The sequence below is a fragment of the Myotis myotis genome, unplaced genomic scaffold (assembly GCF_014108235.1).
Source record: "Myotis myotis isolate mMyoMyo1 unplaced genomic scaffold, mMyoMyo1.p scaffold_m19_p_2, whole genome shotgun sequence".
NCBI lineage: Eukaryota > Metazoa > Chordata > Mammalia > Chiroptera > Vespertilionidae > Myotis > Myotis myotis.
This window is the reverse complement of record NW_023416324.1, coordinates 217,034,587-217,051,733: the sequence shown is the minus strand read 5'-3', so window position 1 is coordinate 217,051,733 and position 17,147 is coordinate 217,034,587. Positions and strand designations below refer to the sequence as shown.

The following is a 17,147-nucleotide window of genomic DNA, read 5'->3' as shown; positions in this document are numbered from 1 at the left end:
ATGCACGCACACATGCATACACACACATGCACACACCGTAGACGTGGACTCGGGCCCTTAAGAAGGATCACACACTGAGTGACAGACATGCTGCAGACAGACAAACTGCAGACAGACACACGGCAGACAAACAGATGTGCTGCAAACAGACAGACGTGCTACAGTCAGACGGACTGCAGACAAACAGATGTGCTGCAGACAGACAGACAGACATGCACTGCAGTCAGACAGACGTGCTGCAGACGGACACACATGAACTCCCACCTGCTGTGCGCACACAGGCAAAGCCTATCCATGCAGTGCGGACAAGAAACTAGGACACATGCAGGCGCCCAGCGAAGGCAGTTTATTGTCAAGTGAGTCCCTCACGTCCATGAGCCATCGGAAGGGGGTTCTCCCAGAACATGTATCCGCCCGGGGAGTCACTCCCCGCACTGTGCCCCGCCCCGTCCCAACCGCAAGTGCGATGGTTTTGTCAGGTCGGTGCTGGGTGCTGGGTGCTGGGTGCTGGGTGCTGAGGTCCAAGGCCACCGCAGGGGCCCAGGGCTGCCCATCTCTCCAGATTCTCAGAGGGGCAGGGGCCGGGGGGCCCGCTCAGCCCGTCCAGTCCCGGCAGGTGTCTCAGTAGCAGCCGGACCAGTACCTCCCATAGCAGCAGGGCCGGTAGCAGCTGTACCCGTAGCCGCCGTAGCCGCCGTAGCCACCAAAGCCACCATAGCCACAGCCATAGCCACAGCCCAGGCCGTAGCCGCAGCCCAGGCCGCCCAGGCCCCAGCCACAGCCCAGGCCTCCGTAGTAGCCGCCGTAGTAGCTCATGGTGTCGGGGAGGGTGCAGAACAGGTGCTGCTCGCAGACTGCCCTTCTGGCCTCCGCGGGGCCTTTTAAGCGCCCTCGGCAGGGGCGTGGCAGCGAGCCGCGGGCGCGTGGCAGCCAATTAGTGGGGAGCCTGCGTCATACACAGCGTGCTCATCGGGACAGAGCCCCGCGTGCATTCGTGTGGATTCCTCACACTGACTCTGGAGATGCGCACACGCCTGTGGTCATCCAGCCACACTCGGGCCACACGCAGGCTCCGTGACAGGCTCCTGGCGATGCCCAGCCGGACACCACACAGGCCACGGGTGGCTTTGAAAGGAGGATGTCACCTCTTGGCCGACGTCACCGACACCCGGAGACCCCAGGGCGCAGGGCAGGACTCCCAGGTCCCTTCCTGTGATCGCCAGCCCTGCCTGGGGGGAGACGCCCACTGTCCAGGCAGATCCTGCTTCAAGTCTCCTTTTAGGTTTTTTGTTTGCTTGGGGCAGGATGGATTGGGTGTTTGATTGCCAACAGCGTTTTTAGACTCACAGCCGCCGTTCTCACCGGCCTGGGTGTTTTCATGTGGTTTCGGGGCTGAGTTTTATATGCATCTGCATTTCGTCAGCACGCGATCTAAAAGACGCTTGTCAGGGAAAGCAAGTATGCAAATCATGTGTGTGTGACACTGACGTGTGTGATAGCCACGTAGCACACGTGTCGTAAGCATATGTATTGCGAAGTCTATTGACTACACTAGTCTCTAAGCCTGTCCTTGGTGAATGAGTCACTTCTCACCCTCTCTCTGACGGGTTCCCTGAGTGTTTCATAGTAAAACCCTCAGCCCAGAGAAAGACATGCCAAGAACCGGGCACCCACGTGTGCAGGGACCACGGGCAGCATCAGCAGCATAGGTGGAGGGTCAGGCAGTTAAGTTCCAGGGGGTGTGTGTGTGCACATTTGAGCTACGCCCTCCCGGGTCCTGCCGGACACACAGCCGCACTGCTTCATAAAGCTGAACGTTCTTTCCTCGGCGCCGGCTCGGTCGCCAAGAACAGTGCATGTTCTGTGAATAACTCCGTTCCGTCTCTCCCCGTTCATCGCCGCTGTTATAAAGAATGATGGCGGCGGCGCGAGCGATGCATCAAAATGGCAAGGAGCCTCCACGTACTTGGGCTGGGGCCAGAGTCTTCGTGCGGCGGAATGATCAGAGACCAAACACGTTTAATCTTTTTATGGGTGGAGGTTTTATTTTAAATATCTGATACCAAATCTCTAGATCCTGTTCTTGGCATGATCCCAATGGTGATAATACTTGGGAAAGATAAAGGCCTAGCATTTCGTTATGTAATGACCCTGTGCACGTTCTGCTGTGGAGAAGGGAACCAGCCTCTACATCTGTACTTTCCGAGACGATGGCTTCCGACTGAGTGCTCTGGTCAGTGTTATTGTCCGTGTCAAAGCCACGTGTGGGCTTCGCAGGGGACGCTGACCTGGGGCGGGGATTTCCAGTTGCCATGGTTACAGGTCGTCTTTCTGTAGAGGATGTCACTGCACCCGAAAAAGTACACAGACCAAGAGATGACGCAGTGGGATGTGAATAGTGTAAAACTTATTCAACGATCAGACTTGGAAAAGACAAGAAAATCGAATCAACTACCGGTGAGAGCAACAAAAGGCTACAATTAGATGGATAGTTATAAAATAAGCATTATACACGATAAGACTTTCATGTACACTAGCAGTGCCTTTCAGAACATGTCATTCAACAACTAGAGGCCCGGTGCATGAAATTCCTGCACAGATGCAGTCCCTAGTCCTGGCCGGTGATCAAAGCACAAGAGTCTGGCATGGAAGGGCAGATCCCAGCTGACCTCTGGGCCCCCACACATCCCTCTCTGCCTGAGTCATCGGGCCCCCGCCTGGCTCCCTCAGCGCCTGGGAAAGATAAAAGCTGGCCTCTGTCTGCGGGGCGATCGGGCCCCGCTCCCATCCACCTTGGCCTGGTGCTGCCTGCTCACCTGCTCCACCATCCCGCCGGGGTCCTGCTCTTTTCGGGGCCCATCAGGGCCGGCAGCGCCTCCACTGCCACCCACTACCAGCACCAGATCACCGACACCCACCATGTTCTGCACCGCCCCCTGGTGGTCAGCACACGTCATAGTGAGCAGTCAAACTCCCAGTCAAGGGGACAATTTGCATATTAGGCTTTTATCAGATAGGATAGCTTTTTCCAGTTTCAATAACAGTGTCAAACTGAGCAATGGAATGAGCAAGGAGTGGATGAGATGCTGGCATTGGTGGAAAAGCTGAATGGAAAGATATAGGAGACCTGGATGATGTTACACCACCTAGTTCATTGTGTGAGAACATGAAACACAGAAATGATCGCAGCCTCCCAATTTCAATCTATGAATATAAGGGGCCCTAATCTATATCACAGTGTGATTTGGGGCCCAGGGGTTTCCAAATTATCTTCTTTACCTGAAAAACGAATATTGTTTTCCACATCAGAACTTTTCCAGTAGGTATTAAAATATATAAAAGAAACAGCATGGGACCATGGTTAGAATTAAAAGCTCATGAAAATACACTAAAATGTTCAATTTATCTTCATGTTCATTTTTCTCCTAGTGTTTTCTTTAGGAATTTTGTGAATATAAAAAAGGGCGTTACCTTTCTAGTTATCTTCTGTGCTGTCTTTTTTAAGTTTAAGTACAAAAGCAATGTGAACTTTACGAAGTGTATTTCCATATTGGTCTACGTAACCTTTGAAGATCTAGAAAAAACACTCTTGAAAGATTTATTGGACACATTTTCATTTGTTTCCGTAATTACTACTCTAATTGCCCGTTTGTTCTTGAAATATTTATAGAGTTAAAGCCTGACTTTATTGGGATATTTTCAATTTACTAGCATACTTCTTGAATGATGTTGACCTATAATTTGTAAGAAAAAGCCCTTCTGTGATTATTTTATATCTTCTTTCTTATATTTAGCTTTTTATACATATACACACAAACAAAATTTACATCATAGATTTTTTTCTTTTTCTTTTTTAGTTCTTCAACCCACTGACCAATTTATCAACTCTACTATCTTTTTGTATTCTAATGTTTAGTGTTTGCATTAATTTTTGTTACTTTCTTTTTCCATGCACTTTGCAATTGCCTGTTTGGCCTTTTTCTAACTTTTGAACTTCATAAATATATCTTTAATTTCATTCCTTTAATTGTTAACATTAAATAAGACACATATTTAAAGTACCACATGTTTCACTTTATATATTGAAACACAAATTTATATTTTTATATGAAATAAAACAGATTTCCTGTTTTATTGTCTTATCTTGATTTTTTTCTTCTACTCAGTACTTAATTAAAATACATACTAGTATTTCAATAAAGTTTTTATTAAACCAGTCTCTAGTTTGTTATCATCCTGGGTTAATACATACAAATTTTTCATATTTGTAAGTTATTGAGCTTTTTCTGAAACACAGAATATATTTGCTATTCTTCTGAATATTCTACAAATTACTGAAGAAAATGATTAAGAATATTACTGTCATTCTCTAGTATCGACTGTATTTCTCATTTCACCTATGTATTTTTCTCCTAAATGTATAGTCGCATGATAAATTACCTAACATCAGTTGTATTCCTCTGGAATTTGGTTATTTCTGATATTTCATTTCCTATCATTTCAAGCTCTATTATTTGGCTCAGAGTTGACAAGAATTGTCACTTTATTGCCAACAAGAGGCTGGGTGCACGAATTCGTGCACGGGTGGGGTCCGGCCAGCCCGCCCCGATGGGGGCCCATCAGGCTGGGCCAGTGGGGCAGAGGGGCCACAGGAGGTTGGCCGGGTGGCCCCTCCCTGACTGGGGTGTTGGGGGCCGATCGGGGGCAGGGCCGGCCACGGGAGGGCAGTCCTTCTGTGGTTGGTGTGATTCTCTTAATTTGACCTCTGCTTTCTGAGACTGAACCTGGGTTTTCCGTCACTCCTGGCCTTCATTCAGGCGCTCTCAGTTTGGGCGTGGAGACCTCACTCGGACGTTCAGGGCTCCTGTCTTTGAGCCACTGTGTTGTTACTGCCTCCTTCCCCTGCCCCTTTCTCCTTCCCAACTCCTTCCTTCTCCCGCTTCCTCTGCCAAGTTTACTGAGTCTGTGGTGACTCAATCTGAATGTTGACTCACTAATCAAATCAGTGGGCGTTTCTTAATTTGGCTCACGAACGGGCTCACAGTAAAGGTGTTGGGGGCTGATCAGGGGCCGGGCGGCCAGGAGGGGGTGCCGACCAGGGTCCGGATCAGGCCAGTTGGCTGCCGCAGTGTGCATCATAGCCACCGATCATTCCGGCCGTTCTGGGCCTTCCACCGTTCCGGTCGCTGGGCTTTTATATGTATAGATTGCCCTGTTATCAATGTGCAGCACTACATTTGGGCCAGGTGATTCTTTCAATTTATTCCTTATCTCAGAAGACTTTTGGCGCTCTTGTTTTTATCCTGTTTTGCCTTTTAACTATTTGGCTTTTTTTTTTTTTTTTTTTTTTTTTAAATAAAAGTTTACCTTTTTCCTGTTGAAAGCAAATGACCCCTACTGACACCTAGTGGTAGCTACTCCAAGCGCACAACATAATGATGTTAATTTGCTGGAATTATTACGGGTGAGATAAAGACCACTTTGGGAACAATACAGTAACGATGCCTCAGTCGTGGTCACAAAGTTCTGGAAATTATGGACCCTTCAATGTACCAAATCACTGAAAATTTAGATTTAGTTCTCACAGTCGCCTTCAGGCAGAGTGGCCTCCGTGTGGGGCTTGAAGTGCTTCTGGTCACATTGGGATGGCACGTTGTGTGAGTAAGTCGTCCTGGGCTGATACTGTTAAACGTTCAGGTTGTGGAATTCCTGGCCTTCTGATTCCTGGCTCAGAACACGACTTTCTCCTCATTCCCAGCCTGGCTGCTCCTCAGGGGGAAGCAGGAAGCCCAGTGGCCTTCCTGACAGCGACTTCTCAGAGGAAATGAACAAGTCAGTGTCTGATTATCACTCCATTCCCGTATGGAACAGTGATGAGGTGGTGATAACATGGGCCTGTGACAGTCATTTGTCTCTAAATTAATCAAACGGTCTGACTATAATGTGGATTTCCACGTGGGTTAACTATAAGGAGAGTTCACACCCCAAGCAAACTCGAGCACTGCCGTTTCTGCAGCAATCACGTCTTACTCTGTACGAACAAGCTGGCTGTGTGCTATAGGTCACCCACTCGGACTTGGTCATGTCAGCCCCTGCGACACGAACTTGTTCCCGAGGCTCTCACGGGACCTGGCACCTAACAGCCTGACGCTGAGGAGCCAGACTAGACGCGGCTCCTTCCCGCCAACACCTTCCCCTCCGGAGGCATCGCACCACAAGGCTTTGCTGGAGTTTAGTTACCGAACCCGCTCGGCCTGCCCGGCCTTCAGCAGCCTCCGTGACAAGGCAGCTCACGTTGGCCAAAAGGAAAAGTGATGTTTTGACTTAAGAAGTAGGATGTGTATGTAGGACAGCAGACACGCATGTGCACGGCAGTGATGACAGACATAACATAAAACCTATGCATCGCTTTCTATGCATCACGTGCAGTTGTGGTTCTGTCGCCGTGGCAAGGTATCAATGTCCAAGCCATCTCTCTGTCGGCATGGCAGTGGCGATGGTAGAGAGGATGTGTCTGATTCCAGAAAAGTCGTGATCCTACTGGCTCCGAAGTTATTACCAGCTGTTCTCAGTGTCCAGAACCATTGGGGAGCTACCATTGTTGGGGATGACTTTGTATATTCTCTCATTAACGTGTCATGAAACCCTGAGAGACAGACATGCCCCCAGTGTAGCGAATCGAGCAGCTGAGGCACAGAGTGGCTGAGTAATTGGCCCCAAAGCGCACACAGCAGGTGGGGGCTCCGAACAGACCTGCGTAGTGTGGGCCCCGCTCGCCTTCTTCAGCTTCGTCTTGCCTCCCGACGACCGCCTTCCTCCCCCGGGAGCATGAAGAGCTGACATAGTCGGGGGACCCCCCCCCCGCCCCCCCACCTCGCACACACACTTCTTTGGATCTGATGGGATCACGTCTGGAAATTTGCTCCACAGCCACCTGGGAAGATCCAGTTCGGAGCACCCGCTGCGGGTGTTCCTGGTCACCCTCTGGACCACTGCGAGTAGGGCATCTTCTCCAGCCCAGGAGGCAGGGGAGCTGAGCGCCGTGGGCCGTGAGACGCCTGCAGGGGTTTCCCGTCTCCTGCTGACAAGGGAAGAACAGTAGCTACACGGGCGTGAAGCGGAAAATAGAAATCCCGGCCCCGGAGGGGCTCAGCATTAAAGGAGGAGCGGAGCCGGGCCTGGCTCAGTGGCTGAGCGCCAACCCATGAACCAGGAGGTCGTAGTTGGCTTCCCGGTCAGGGCACAGGCCCGGGCTGTAGGTCGATCCCCAGCAGGAGGCAGCCGATCGGTGCTTCTCTCTCATCATGGATTCTTCTCTCTCCCTCCCTCTCCCTTCCTCTCTGAAATCAATAAAAACATACTTAAAAAATAAGTAAGTAAGTAAATGAAGGGTGCGGCAGAGCTGGCCTGACGGGTGCGATCCCACGGCCGGAGCGGGTGTGGGAGGGAGGGTGAGGCTACCTACGGCTTGGCCCTGGCGCTGCTTTTGCTGTGACCACAGGAGACGGAAAGCTTGTTGTGATTGGGGGTGATGAGTGTCAGTCACGCAGAGCCACGTGGAACCTGGTTCTCGATGCGGAGGCACCTCCACGCGTGGATTGGTATTTTCAGTCGCATCGTCATCATCATCATCGTCATCGTCATCATCGTCGCTACATATACAGGGCGGGCAAAAGTAGGTTTACAGTTGTGAGTACACAAAACAGTTTATTCTCACAATAAACCATCGTATTCTTTTCCCAACAAACAACTGTAAACCTACTGTTGCCCCCATTTTATGGATATGATGCCTATATTGACAATTTTTTCACTCATTTGTTAACTCATTTATTCAGTGAGGAGCCAGCCCTCTGTTATGAAAATGCTGCTAATGGCCAAGTGCTGGGGTCCCACCCCAGCAGGTCCAGGGGTCCCCAAAGGTGTGGACGGAGTCGGTGAAGACTATCCACCCTCTTCCTACGGTGGAATCCTATCCGTCCCGAGTGCAGGAGGGCTTACCTAGGGGAATGGGGGGGCTTACCTAAGGGTCCCTGTTCAGGCGCCAGATGCTGGGGTCCAACCCCAGCAGGTCCAGGGGTTCCCAAAGGTGTAGACGGAGTCGGCAAAGAAGGAATGACATAGAGACAGCGTTCAGTTGATCAGCAGCCTAGCCAGGATCTCTAGCCAGGATCTTTAGCCAAGTTCTGGCCTGGATCTCCAGCGAAGTTCTGGTTAGGTTCTCCAGCCAGGTTCTGTAGCCATGTTCCCTCGCTAGGTTCTGTCCAGGTTCTCCAGCCAGGTTTGGTCACCAGGTTCTAGTCAGGTTCTCTTGCCATGTTCTATCCAGGTTCTGTAGCCAGTTTCTGTCTCTAGGTTCTTCAGCCAGGTTCTCTCGCTAGGTTCTGTCTCTAGGTTCTGTCTCCAGTTTCTGTCCAGGATCTTTTGCCATGTTCTCTCCAGCGAAGTTCTTCTGTCTCTAGGTTCTGTGTAGGTTCTGTGTCTAGGTTCTGTGTAGGTTCTGTCTTCTAAGTTCTGTCTTGTTACATCTGTATTTATACCAGTTGATTCCAATCCTATCAATCTCTATTCCAAAGGTTAGGGCGTTTCTTATCTCCATTCTAGGGAGTAAAGATTATGTAGCTTAAGCATGATTGTTCGTAGTTAAAGTGATTAATTACACGCCTGGCACTTAGTTAAGGGGTTTTATCCCCTCCCTAACTTCAGGGGAAAATCCCTACCTGGGGAAACAACCTTTCTCAGAGAGGTGACCTTGGTTAAAACACATAGTGCCAAGAAGGTGAGCAAACATATTAAGAACAGTATGCCATATACGCCAGGTCCCTTGAAACAGCAAGGATGGACCGGCTCCCGGCAGCCAAGAATACAGGCATAGACGAGGTGAGACGGGACGCATAGAGGGCGCTTCCCTCTGTGTGCATTGAAAAGCCGCTCTGCGTGTCTATGCCTTTCCGTGTGCTCGTCCCCCCACCCGAGCGGCCTCCCATCCCGCTCTCACCGGCCCCCTCACCGCTGTCGCAGGAGCGCACCCTCTGGGTTTCCCCTCCGGGCGACATACGCACCTGCCCGTCGCTCTGACGTCTGTCCCTCGCCCTCCACACCTGTGCTCCTCCCTCGAGACTCGGCTGGCGGACAGGCTCCCTGTGCACCCCTGGCTCTGCGCTCTCTCAGGGGGACTCTGTCTTATCCTCGTTGTGTGAGAGGCTCAGCTCATACACTGTGTGTGAACTAGCGGCTTAGTAACCCCCAGTGGCCTAGCCCTGAAACAAACAGCGTAAACAAATGTTAACTGAACTCCGGGGTCTGTGTGAGGAGCAGGGAGACCCCTGGGCCTCTGTGACCCCATAACTAAGCAGGGGCGTGGGAGGCAGACAAGACCATTCTCAGCTGCTGGGAGGCTCAGGTTGAGGCTAAACCTTTGAGGGAAGCCAGCTGACGGAGGGGGCGGCATCGTCACGGAGTCCCAGGGTTACACAAACGAGGAGCAGTGGAGAGCCTCACTCAGCAAGTGCTGGCGGGAAGCAGGTAAGGTGGCTGCTGGCCTGCGGGGGAGTCGCTGGGAGCCAATGGCTTATCACTGGCCGGGCCCTTGTGTCCTGCGCATGAGGCTGGATTGTGTGTAGTTAGTGACGGGCCAGAGCCACAGGGCACAGCCCGGCCGGAGGCAGCACACCCTCCAGGTGGGATGGAGGCAGCACCAGGAAGCAGGACATGAAATCAGGAAAAGCACAAAACGGGAGCCAAGGGGAGATGCAGCCACGGAACCCAACGCCACAAAGCAGAGGACAAATGCAAGACAAGGCGCGGAGACGGCGTGGGGGCTGCTGGGGGCTGAGCGAGGACACCCTGGGGTGGCAGCTAGAGCAGGAGGCAGGTTGGCGCGGACCGAAGACGAATGGGAGCCTGAGAAAACGAGATCGGACAGCTGAGATGGAAGAGGAGTTGAGAAGAGGAGCCGAGAGCGCCCGGGGCTGGGACGCCTGAGCAAGTTTATAGCCTAAAGGGGCGTCGGTGGGAAAAGGGGCTGAAAGTGCAGGAGGCGGAGGAAGGTCTGTCGAGCCGGGCGCTGACGGGCTACATTCATCGCAACACGAAGACATGTCTGGACGGGAGGGAGGGCACTTTCCACTGAGACGGGGCTGAGAGGCTGAGAGGCTGAGAGGCTGAGAGGCTGAGAGGCTGGGGGCGGGGGCGCGAATGGAGGTGGGTGTGCGGGGAGAGGGCAGTCGGGGTGCTCCTGGTAGATGCTCTTTTCTCCATGAAATAAGCAGCTGGATTGCAGGCAGCAAAGGGCAGGGGCAGCAGGAAGCCCTGGACAGCGGGGAGCAGGGGAGGGGGTGTCACCTCAGGGAGGGAGGAGGCTGAGGACAGGCAGGACGCTCCAGCCGCACCAGGACCCGCCAGACAAGGACCCATGGCCGCCAGATGACCAGTGGCCCGGTCCGAAGGCCAGGCCCATGCTCCCAGAAGCTGGGAGGAGTGGAGTTTGGAGCAAGAAGACTTGAATGAAAGCACAAGCGAGAGCTGACAGTGTGGGCAGCGGAAGGAGAAGGAGCCTGTGAAAGACATGTGATCGATGAAACACGCGTGTACTTTGTGCCCAAACCAGGACCCTTGAGGATTAAAGATGGCATGAGAGATAGTAATCACAGGCGACCCATGGGAACGTTAGCCCAGGTGGGAAATTAAGTCAAAACAGAACAGGTCACAAAGAGATGGGCAAAACCTCTCTCTGCCTGTAGACGGCGTGGGTGGAGGGAGATGGGAGGACCGAGCGACAGGCCAGTGGGGTCCTGGGTTTTGTTTGTGGAAGAGGAGCAGGTGCGGACACTGACAGGTGTGCATAGGGGCTGCTCAGGGCAGAGCGGGTGCAGGGAGGGACGGTGGGGACAGTGTGACAGAACTGCTGGTCCACGTGATAGTTCCACATTCCTGCTGCTGGTGCAGAGTGGATTTAGTGCCGGAGCCGAAGCCTCCAAGGCTCCTGGGATGGGGATGGTGATGGTGCTGACACACGGGGGGCCGATGAGAGAAGGAAAGAGTCGGGGACCTAAAAGAGAAGCCAGAAGGACCCAGTGAGAGAAGAGCCCTAGGTGCTGTCTTCTGGGGAGCCAATCAGAGAGGCGGGATTAACCATCTGCTGAGCACAGAGAACCAGCCGTGCTCACGTCTCCAATGATTAGAAAGGTGGACATAGGTCGAATTACACAGAGGAACAGAGACCAGATCTTGGTGCTGCATGAGCTGTGGGGATTTTATTAAGTTCCCTACCCTTTTTGTACCGCAATTTCCATGTGATAAGGTCCCTAACTCTGTCACATTTTCATGGGCATCACATAGATGCAATGGCTGAGGGGACCTGTGGTCAACAACCCATTCAACAATGTCGTTGTGAGGACACTCTGTGGGGTTGGTGCTCTGGGTAGAACTGAAGGACCCACAGAGCAGATACAAATGTCCTGGGGAGCAGCTCCCGGGGTGAAATATCTCCATGACTGCGGACTTACAGGAACCCTCCGCCAGGAAATGCTCAGTGTCAGTGCAGCCCAGCACTACACTCCAATGAGATCCGGTCCGAACTCATTAGCAATTCCTTAGCCGGTCAAAGCGTTGAGTGGAGCTCATTTAATAGGCTCATTCCAGACAGACACGCCCCGCCCTCCCCAGAACTTTGACTCCTGGACTGAGCTTTGTACACACGTGTTCCGATGAGTAGATCATCGATGGGCACTGTTCTCATTGACGTGTCCTTGGCTCAAGACAAGGCCCAGGCGACACAAAACAAACACGGTTCCCAGTAAGAGTGAGAGACTCTATACTAATGGTCGTTAACTACCGAGTCCTCCCATGATCCACTGAAAGGAGTGACCTTCACATACTGGGTGTTAAGTGAATGTTTCCTGCGTGAGTCACAGACCCGATGGCATTCCCAGGCCTTTCCTGGCTGATATAAAGCTTCCAGGGGAGGAGGCGACATTCACACTCAGAAACGTCCCTCTTCGCCTCAACCCAACCCTCACCCTCCGCCAGCATGTGCTGCAACTACTACGGGAACTCCTACGGGGGCTGTGGCTACGGCTGTGGCTATGGCTCTGGATATGGCTGTGGCTATGGCTCTGGCTATGGCTGTGGCTATGGCTCTGGTTATGGCTGTGGATATGGCTCTGGCTATGGCTGTGGCTATGGCTCTGGCTATGGCTGTGGCTACGGCTCTGGGTATGGCTGTGGCTATGGATCCAGATATGGTTGTGGATATGGATCTGGCTATGGCTGTGGCTATGGCTCTGGCTACGGCTGTGGCTATGGCTGTGGCTATGGATCTGGCTATGGCTCTGGATACGGCTGTGGCTACGGCTCTGCTTATGGCAGTGGCTGCTGTACCTTCCGACCATGCTGCTACCGACGATGCTATTCCTCTTGCTGCTAGAACATCGCCAAGAACACTCTGCGCCTCCAACATAAGATTGAAAATTAATGCTTTTCCCCAAATGATGCCCCATTCATCATCTCTACACTCCAGTGGGGATTGGACACTTCCTGTTTTTACATCCAAGTCTTGTTGTTATTGAGGAAGTAGGAATGCGTCCCTTGTGGGACCTGAACATGGAAGACGTGACTGTGATTACGTTCCCAGTGTCCACGTTCTGCCTTTCTACCCTATGAAGTTGTGTTGTCCAGGAACACAAATACGCCAGAGTTGGAAGACATTATTCTTTTTCAATAAACAAACTTGATGTGACGTAAGTAACTGTGTTTGTGTCAGAATCGTCACTCTCCCTGTGGCCTTCCCAGAAGGCTGTTCAGCCACCTTGTCCACCGATCCTGGGGTTTCTTATTCCGTCATCGACTGCATGTGCCATTCTCTCACCAGCACACATGGTCCTGTTTACTGCAGGTCGCAGTAGGTCTTAGTGCTGGGTGATGTGCGTGTTCCAACCTGCTCCTCTTCACAATTTTCGTGGCTCTTCTGGTTTCTTTGTTTTCCATCTAAACTTTAGAATCAGCTTGTCAAAATCTACAAAAACACCCTGCTGAGAGTTTTATGGGGATGGAATGGAATCCATTCACCAATTGTGGGGGAGTGGATTCTTCACACTATTGAGTCGTTTGGTCCATAAACATGGTGTGTGGGTCCCCTTTTATTTCTGTGGCGGGTTCTCATTCAAAATTCAATGATGAGCATTGTACTCACTGAAGGCATATTCTGGATGGGGAGGCATATAGCAGTGCAAAATCAAGGACACATCTAAATAACTAAATACAAATAGTAAATTAACAGAATTATAAAAGGTGTTTATAATAACTAATGTCATAAACAGTGGGTTGCTATGAAATATCACATGGCCTATAAAACTCACTGAAGAAACAGACACTCTTCACAGGCTTGTAACTTCTAAATACATTGAACCAATAATAACCCTCCAGAAGAGAAAGCTTCACGGGAAAATTCTACAAAATTTTAAAGAATAAGTTACACCAATTCTCTACAATCACATCCAGAAATAAAATCCAAGGGAAAAACTTACCAACTCATTCAATGAGGTCACCATTACCTTAATACCAACACCAGGGAAAGACATTACAAAAATAAAAACTACAGACAAATATCTGGATGGACATAGATACAAATTGTACAAATGAACATGGTACAAAAATTAAGTATCAGCTATTTGACTCTAGCATTGTGTAAGAAGAATTATACACATACACCTCACGAGATATACCCCAATTATGCAACGGTGGTTCAGTGCTCAAAAATGAATTCATGTAATTTAGTACATTAGCAGCCTGAAGAAGAAAAATCACATGATCGGTTCAATATGTAACAAAATCCAACATCCAGTCATGAATAAAATGTTCCCGTAATCAGGGAAAAACGGAACTTCCTCAATGTGATGGAGAATCTAATATGTACACAAATCCTATCAGCAGCATCACGCACACTTAACAGCAAGAAACCAGACATTTCCCGCTGCCATCAGGAGCAAGGCAAGGACGTTCTCTCCGTGTTTCTCCTCGTGTCATATTGGAAAACCTTGCTGATCAATAACACAAGATAAAGAAATAAAAGTCATGTTTATGAGAGAAAGAAAGAAAAAAACGATGAATAAATGAAAGGAAGGATGGAAGGAAGGAAGGAAGGAGGGAAGGAAGGAAGGAAGGAAGGAAGGAAGGAAGGAAGGAAGGAGGGATTTCACCAAAGTGATTGTAACGTTTCCATGGCGAGGGGTGCCCAGAACAGCCAGCACAATATCGAGGGAAGGAACCAGTTGGAGAACAAACTCTACCCAACTTCATTCTCACGATGAAGACACAGGCATCAGCACAGGGAGGCTATTCCTGAAGAAATGGAACTGACTGTTATAAGTGAGATCTATGCGTAGTCTCATTCGCCACATTTATTAACCAGTTAACAGAGGACATTTCATTGTGTGCTATGAACAGAGAACGAACATATGTGATCCCTGCTTTCTAAAAGTGTGGGAAACGCAAATAATACACGAGCTACAAAATGGAATGATTGCTCTAATATGATGACACACAGGGGTGCCTGGGAAATGCAGAGGAAGAAGTCAGAGGAGAGGCCAGGACGAAGAGTAAGAAGAGAGAGGGGTTGGGAATCTACCTGAAGAAGAGACCAACTTCCAGCTTAAACAGGAAGGGAGTGGGTCAGAGTCGGCCAACCACACACGAAGGGAAATAGCTTTGAGGACGGGAGATGATGCCCAGATGCTGACCCCGCATTGTGGTCGCCCCCTCTATCCCAGAGGAGATGCCATAGTTTGGCGTCAGGAAGACCTCGGCAGGCGCAGCAGTGAGCGTCCAGGCTGACCCCCAGGGACACCCAGCCACGTGTAGCGGCCTCCCATGCAGCGTGGGAAGGACCAGCACGTGCCTCTCACGTTGGGAAAAAAAAACTCACTTTTATGATCATGTTATGCTTGGGGCTGGTATGAAAAATTCAAGATGAATAAATTGAATTTCAGTTTTTAAAATGATAACTTTTTAGCATAAATATGTCTCGTGCTCTCTCAGGGACAGACGTGCCAATGGGCAACTCCAGTTAAATGATATGCCAACCAGATTCCCCTTTGTCCTGGCTGACCCCTTGGGTGTGACCTTGTGAGAATTAGAGCCGAGATGCCAGTCAGGCTGAGCTCAGACCACAGACCCACAAGGCCTGTGAGATCACAGGTGGGCGCTGCCCCTGCTGCTCCTGTGAGGTCACTACGACAGGCCCCTCACGGTCCTCTCTGTGACCTGGGGGGTTCAGGAGGCGTGGGTGACCTGGGGGTCAGGTCTGCGCATCAACAGGGGTCAGGAGGCCAGTCATGGGGATGATGTCAGAGACAAAGCCCCTGGAGGGACAGGGAGACTTGGGGTTGGGGGGGTACCCTCAGCCATGCCTGAGGGTTCTGGCTCCTGCACAAAGTGCTGAAGGAAAGTTCATGCAGGACCCAGAGTGTCCCCGGGAAGAATGAGAGACTCGGAGGTGACCGGGGGCATTATAACAGGGTAACTTTACCAAGAAAATGGACCCTTGTAGGAAATGATGAGCCCCCTGTAACGGCAAGTGCGCACGTCTGCAATGGTTAGAAAGGGGGGCATATGGCACATTACAAAGTGAACAGAGACCTGATCTTGGTGCTGCATGAGCTGTGTGCATTTTAGTAAGTTCCCTAACCTTTTGTACCTCAATTTCCATGTGATAAGGTCCCTAACTCTGTCACATTTTCATGGGCATCACATAGATGCAATGTCTGAGGGACCTGTGGTCAACAACACGTTCAACAATGTCGTTGTGAGGACACTCTGTGGGGTTGGTGCTCTGGGTAGAACTGCAGGACCCACGGAGGGGATACAAAAGTCCTGGGGAGTGGCTCCCGAGGTAAAACAGGCCACAACCAAGCATCTCCATGAGTGCGGACTTACAGGAACCCTCTGCCAGGAAATGCTCAGTGCGAGTGCAGCCCAGCCTTGCCCGCCAGTGAGATCCAGTCCGGACTCATTAGCATAAACTTAGCTGTCAAAGCGTTGAGTGGAGCTCATTTAATAGGCTCATTCCAGACAGACACGCCCCGCCCTCCCCAGAACCTTGACTCCTGGACTGAGCTTTGTACCCACGAGTTCCGATGAGTAGATCATCGATGGGCACTGTTCTCATTGACATGTCATTGGCTCAAGACAAGGCCCAGGCGACACAAAACAAACACGGTTCCCAATAAGAGTGAGAGACTCTATACTAATGGTCGTTAACTACCGAGTCCTCCCATGATCCACTGACAGGAGTGACCTGCACATACCGGGTGTTAAGTGAATGTTTCCTGCGTGAGTCACAGACGCGATGGCATTCCCGGGCCTTTCCTGGCGGATATAAAGCTTCCAGGGGAGGAGGCGACATTCACACTCAGAAACGTCCCTCTTCGCCTCAACCCAACCCTCACCCTCCGCCAGCATGTGCTGCAACTACTACGGGAACTCCTACGGGGGCTGTGGCTACGGCTGTGGCTATGGCTCTGGTTATGGCTGTGGCTATGGCTCTGGCTATGGCTGTGGCTATGGCTCTGGTTATGGCTGTGGCTACGGCTCTGGGTATGGCTGTGGCTATGGATCCAGATATGGTTGTGGATATGGATCTGGATATGGCTGTGGCTACGACTCTGGCTACGGCTGTGGCTATGGCTGTGGCTATGGATCTGGCTATGGCTCTGGATACGGCTGTGGCTACGGCTCTGGCTATGGCAGTGGCTGCTGTACCTTCCGACCATGCTGCTACCGACGATGCTATTCTTCTTGCTGCTAGAACATCACCTAGAACACTCTGCGCCTCCAACATAAGATTGAAAATTAATGCTTTTCCCCAAATGATGCCCCATTCATCATCTCTACACTCCAGTGGGGATTGGACACTTCCTGTTTTCACATCCAAGTCTTGTTGTTATTGAGGAAGTAGGAATGCGTCCCTTGTGGGACCTGAACACGGAAGACGTGACTGTGATTACGTTCCCAGTGTCCACGTTCTGCCTTTCTACCCTATGAAGTTGTGCTGTCCAGGAACACAAATACGCCAGAGTTGGAAGACATTATTCTTTTTCAATAAACAAACTTGATGTGACGTAAGTAACTGTGTTTGTGTCAGAATCGTCACT

The 17,147-nt window shown here is 50.8% G+C and overlaps 3 protein-coding genes across 5 annotated transcripts; 2 read left to right on the top strand and 1 right to left on the bottom strand.

The window, feature by feature from the left end:
• Positions 1–491: 491 nt before the first annotated feature.
• On the bottom strand, positions 492–834 carry LOC118675345 (keratin-associated protein 20-2-like). The gene has a single exon (XM_036347953.1). The coding sequence runs from the start codon at positions 814–816 to the stop codon at positions 622–624; it is 195 nt and encodes a 64-aa protein (XP_036203846.1). The 5' UTR covers positions 817–834; the 3' UTR covers positions 492–621.
• Positions 835–12,028: 11,194 nt separating this feature from the next.
• Positions 12,029–12,594, top strand: LOC118675312 (keratin-associated protein 6-2-like). Of its 3 annotated transcripts, none has more exons than XM_036347830.1 (2): positions 12,029–12,174; positions 12,289–12,594. In XM_036347830.1, exons 1-2 carry the CDS (start codon positions 12,029–12,031, stop codon positions 12,422–12,424), a joined length of 282 nt encoding a protein of 93 aa, XP_036203723.1. In that variant the 3' UTR covers positions 12,425–12,594. The 3 variants fall into 3 exon arrangements, with proteins under 3 accessions (XP_036203723.1, XP_036203724.1, XP_036203722.1); XM_036347831.1 differs by having other exon boundaries at positions 12,029–12,234; positions 12,361–12,594; XM_036347829.1 differs by having other exon boundaries at positions 12,029–12,594.
• Positions 12,595–16,453: 3,859 nt separating this feature from the next.
• Positions 16,454–16,801, top strand: LOC118675832 (keratin-associated protein 21-1-like). Its single transcript, XM_036348603.1, has one exon. The coding sequence runs from the start codon at positions 16,454–16,456 to the stop codon at positions 16,799–16,801; it is 348 nt and encodes a 115-aa protein (XP_036204496.1).
• Positions 16,802–17,147: the final 346 nt, after the last annotated feature.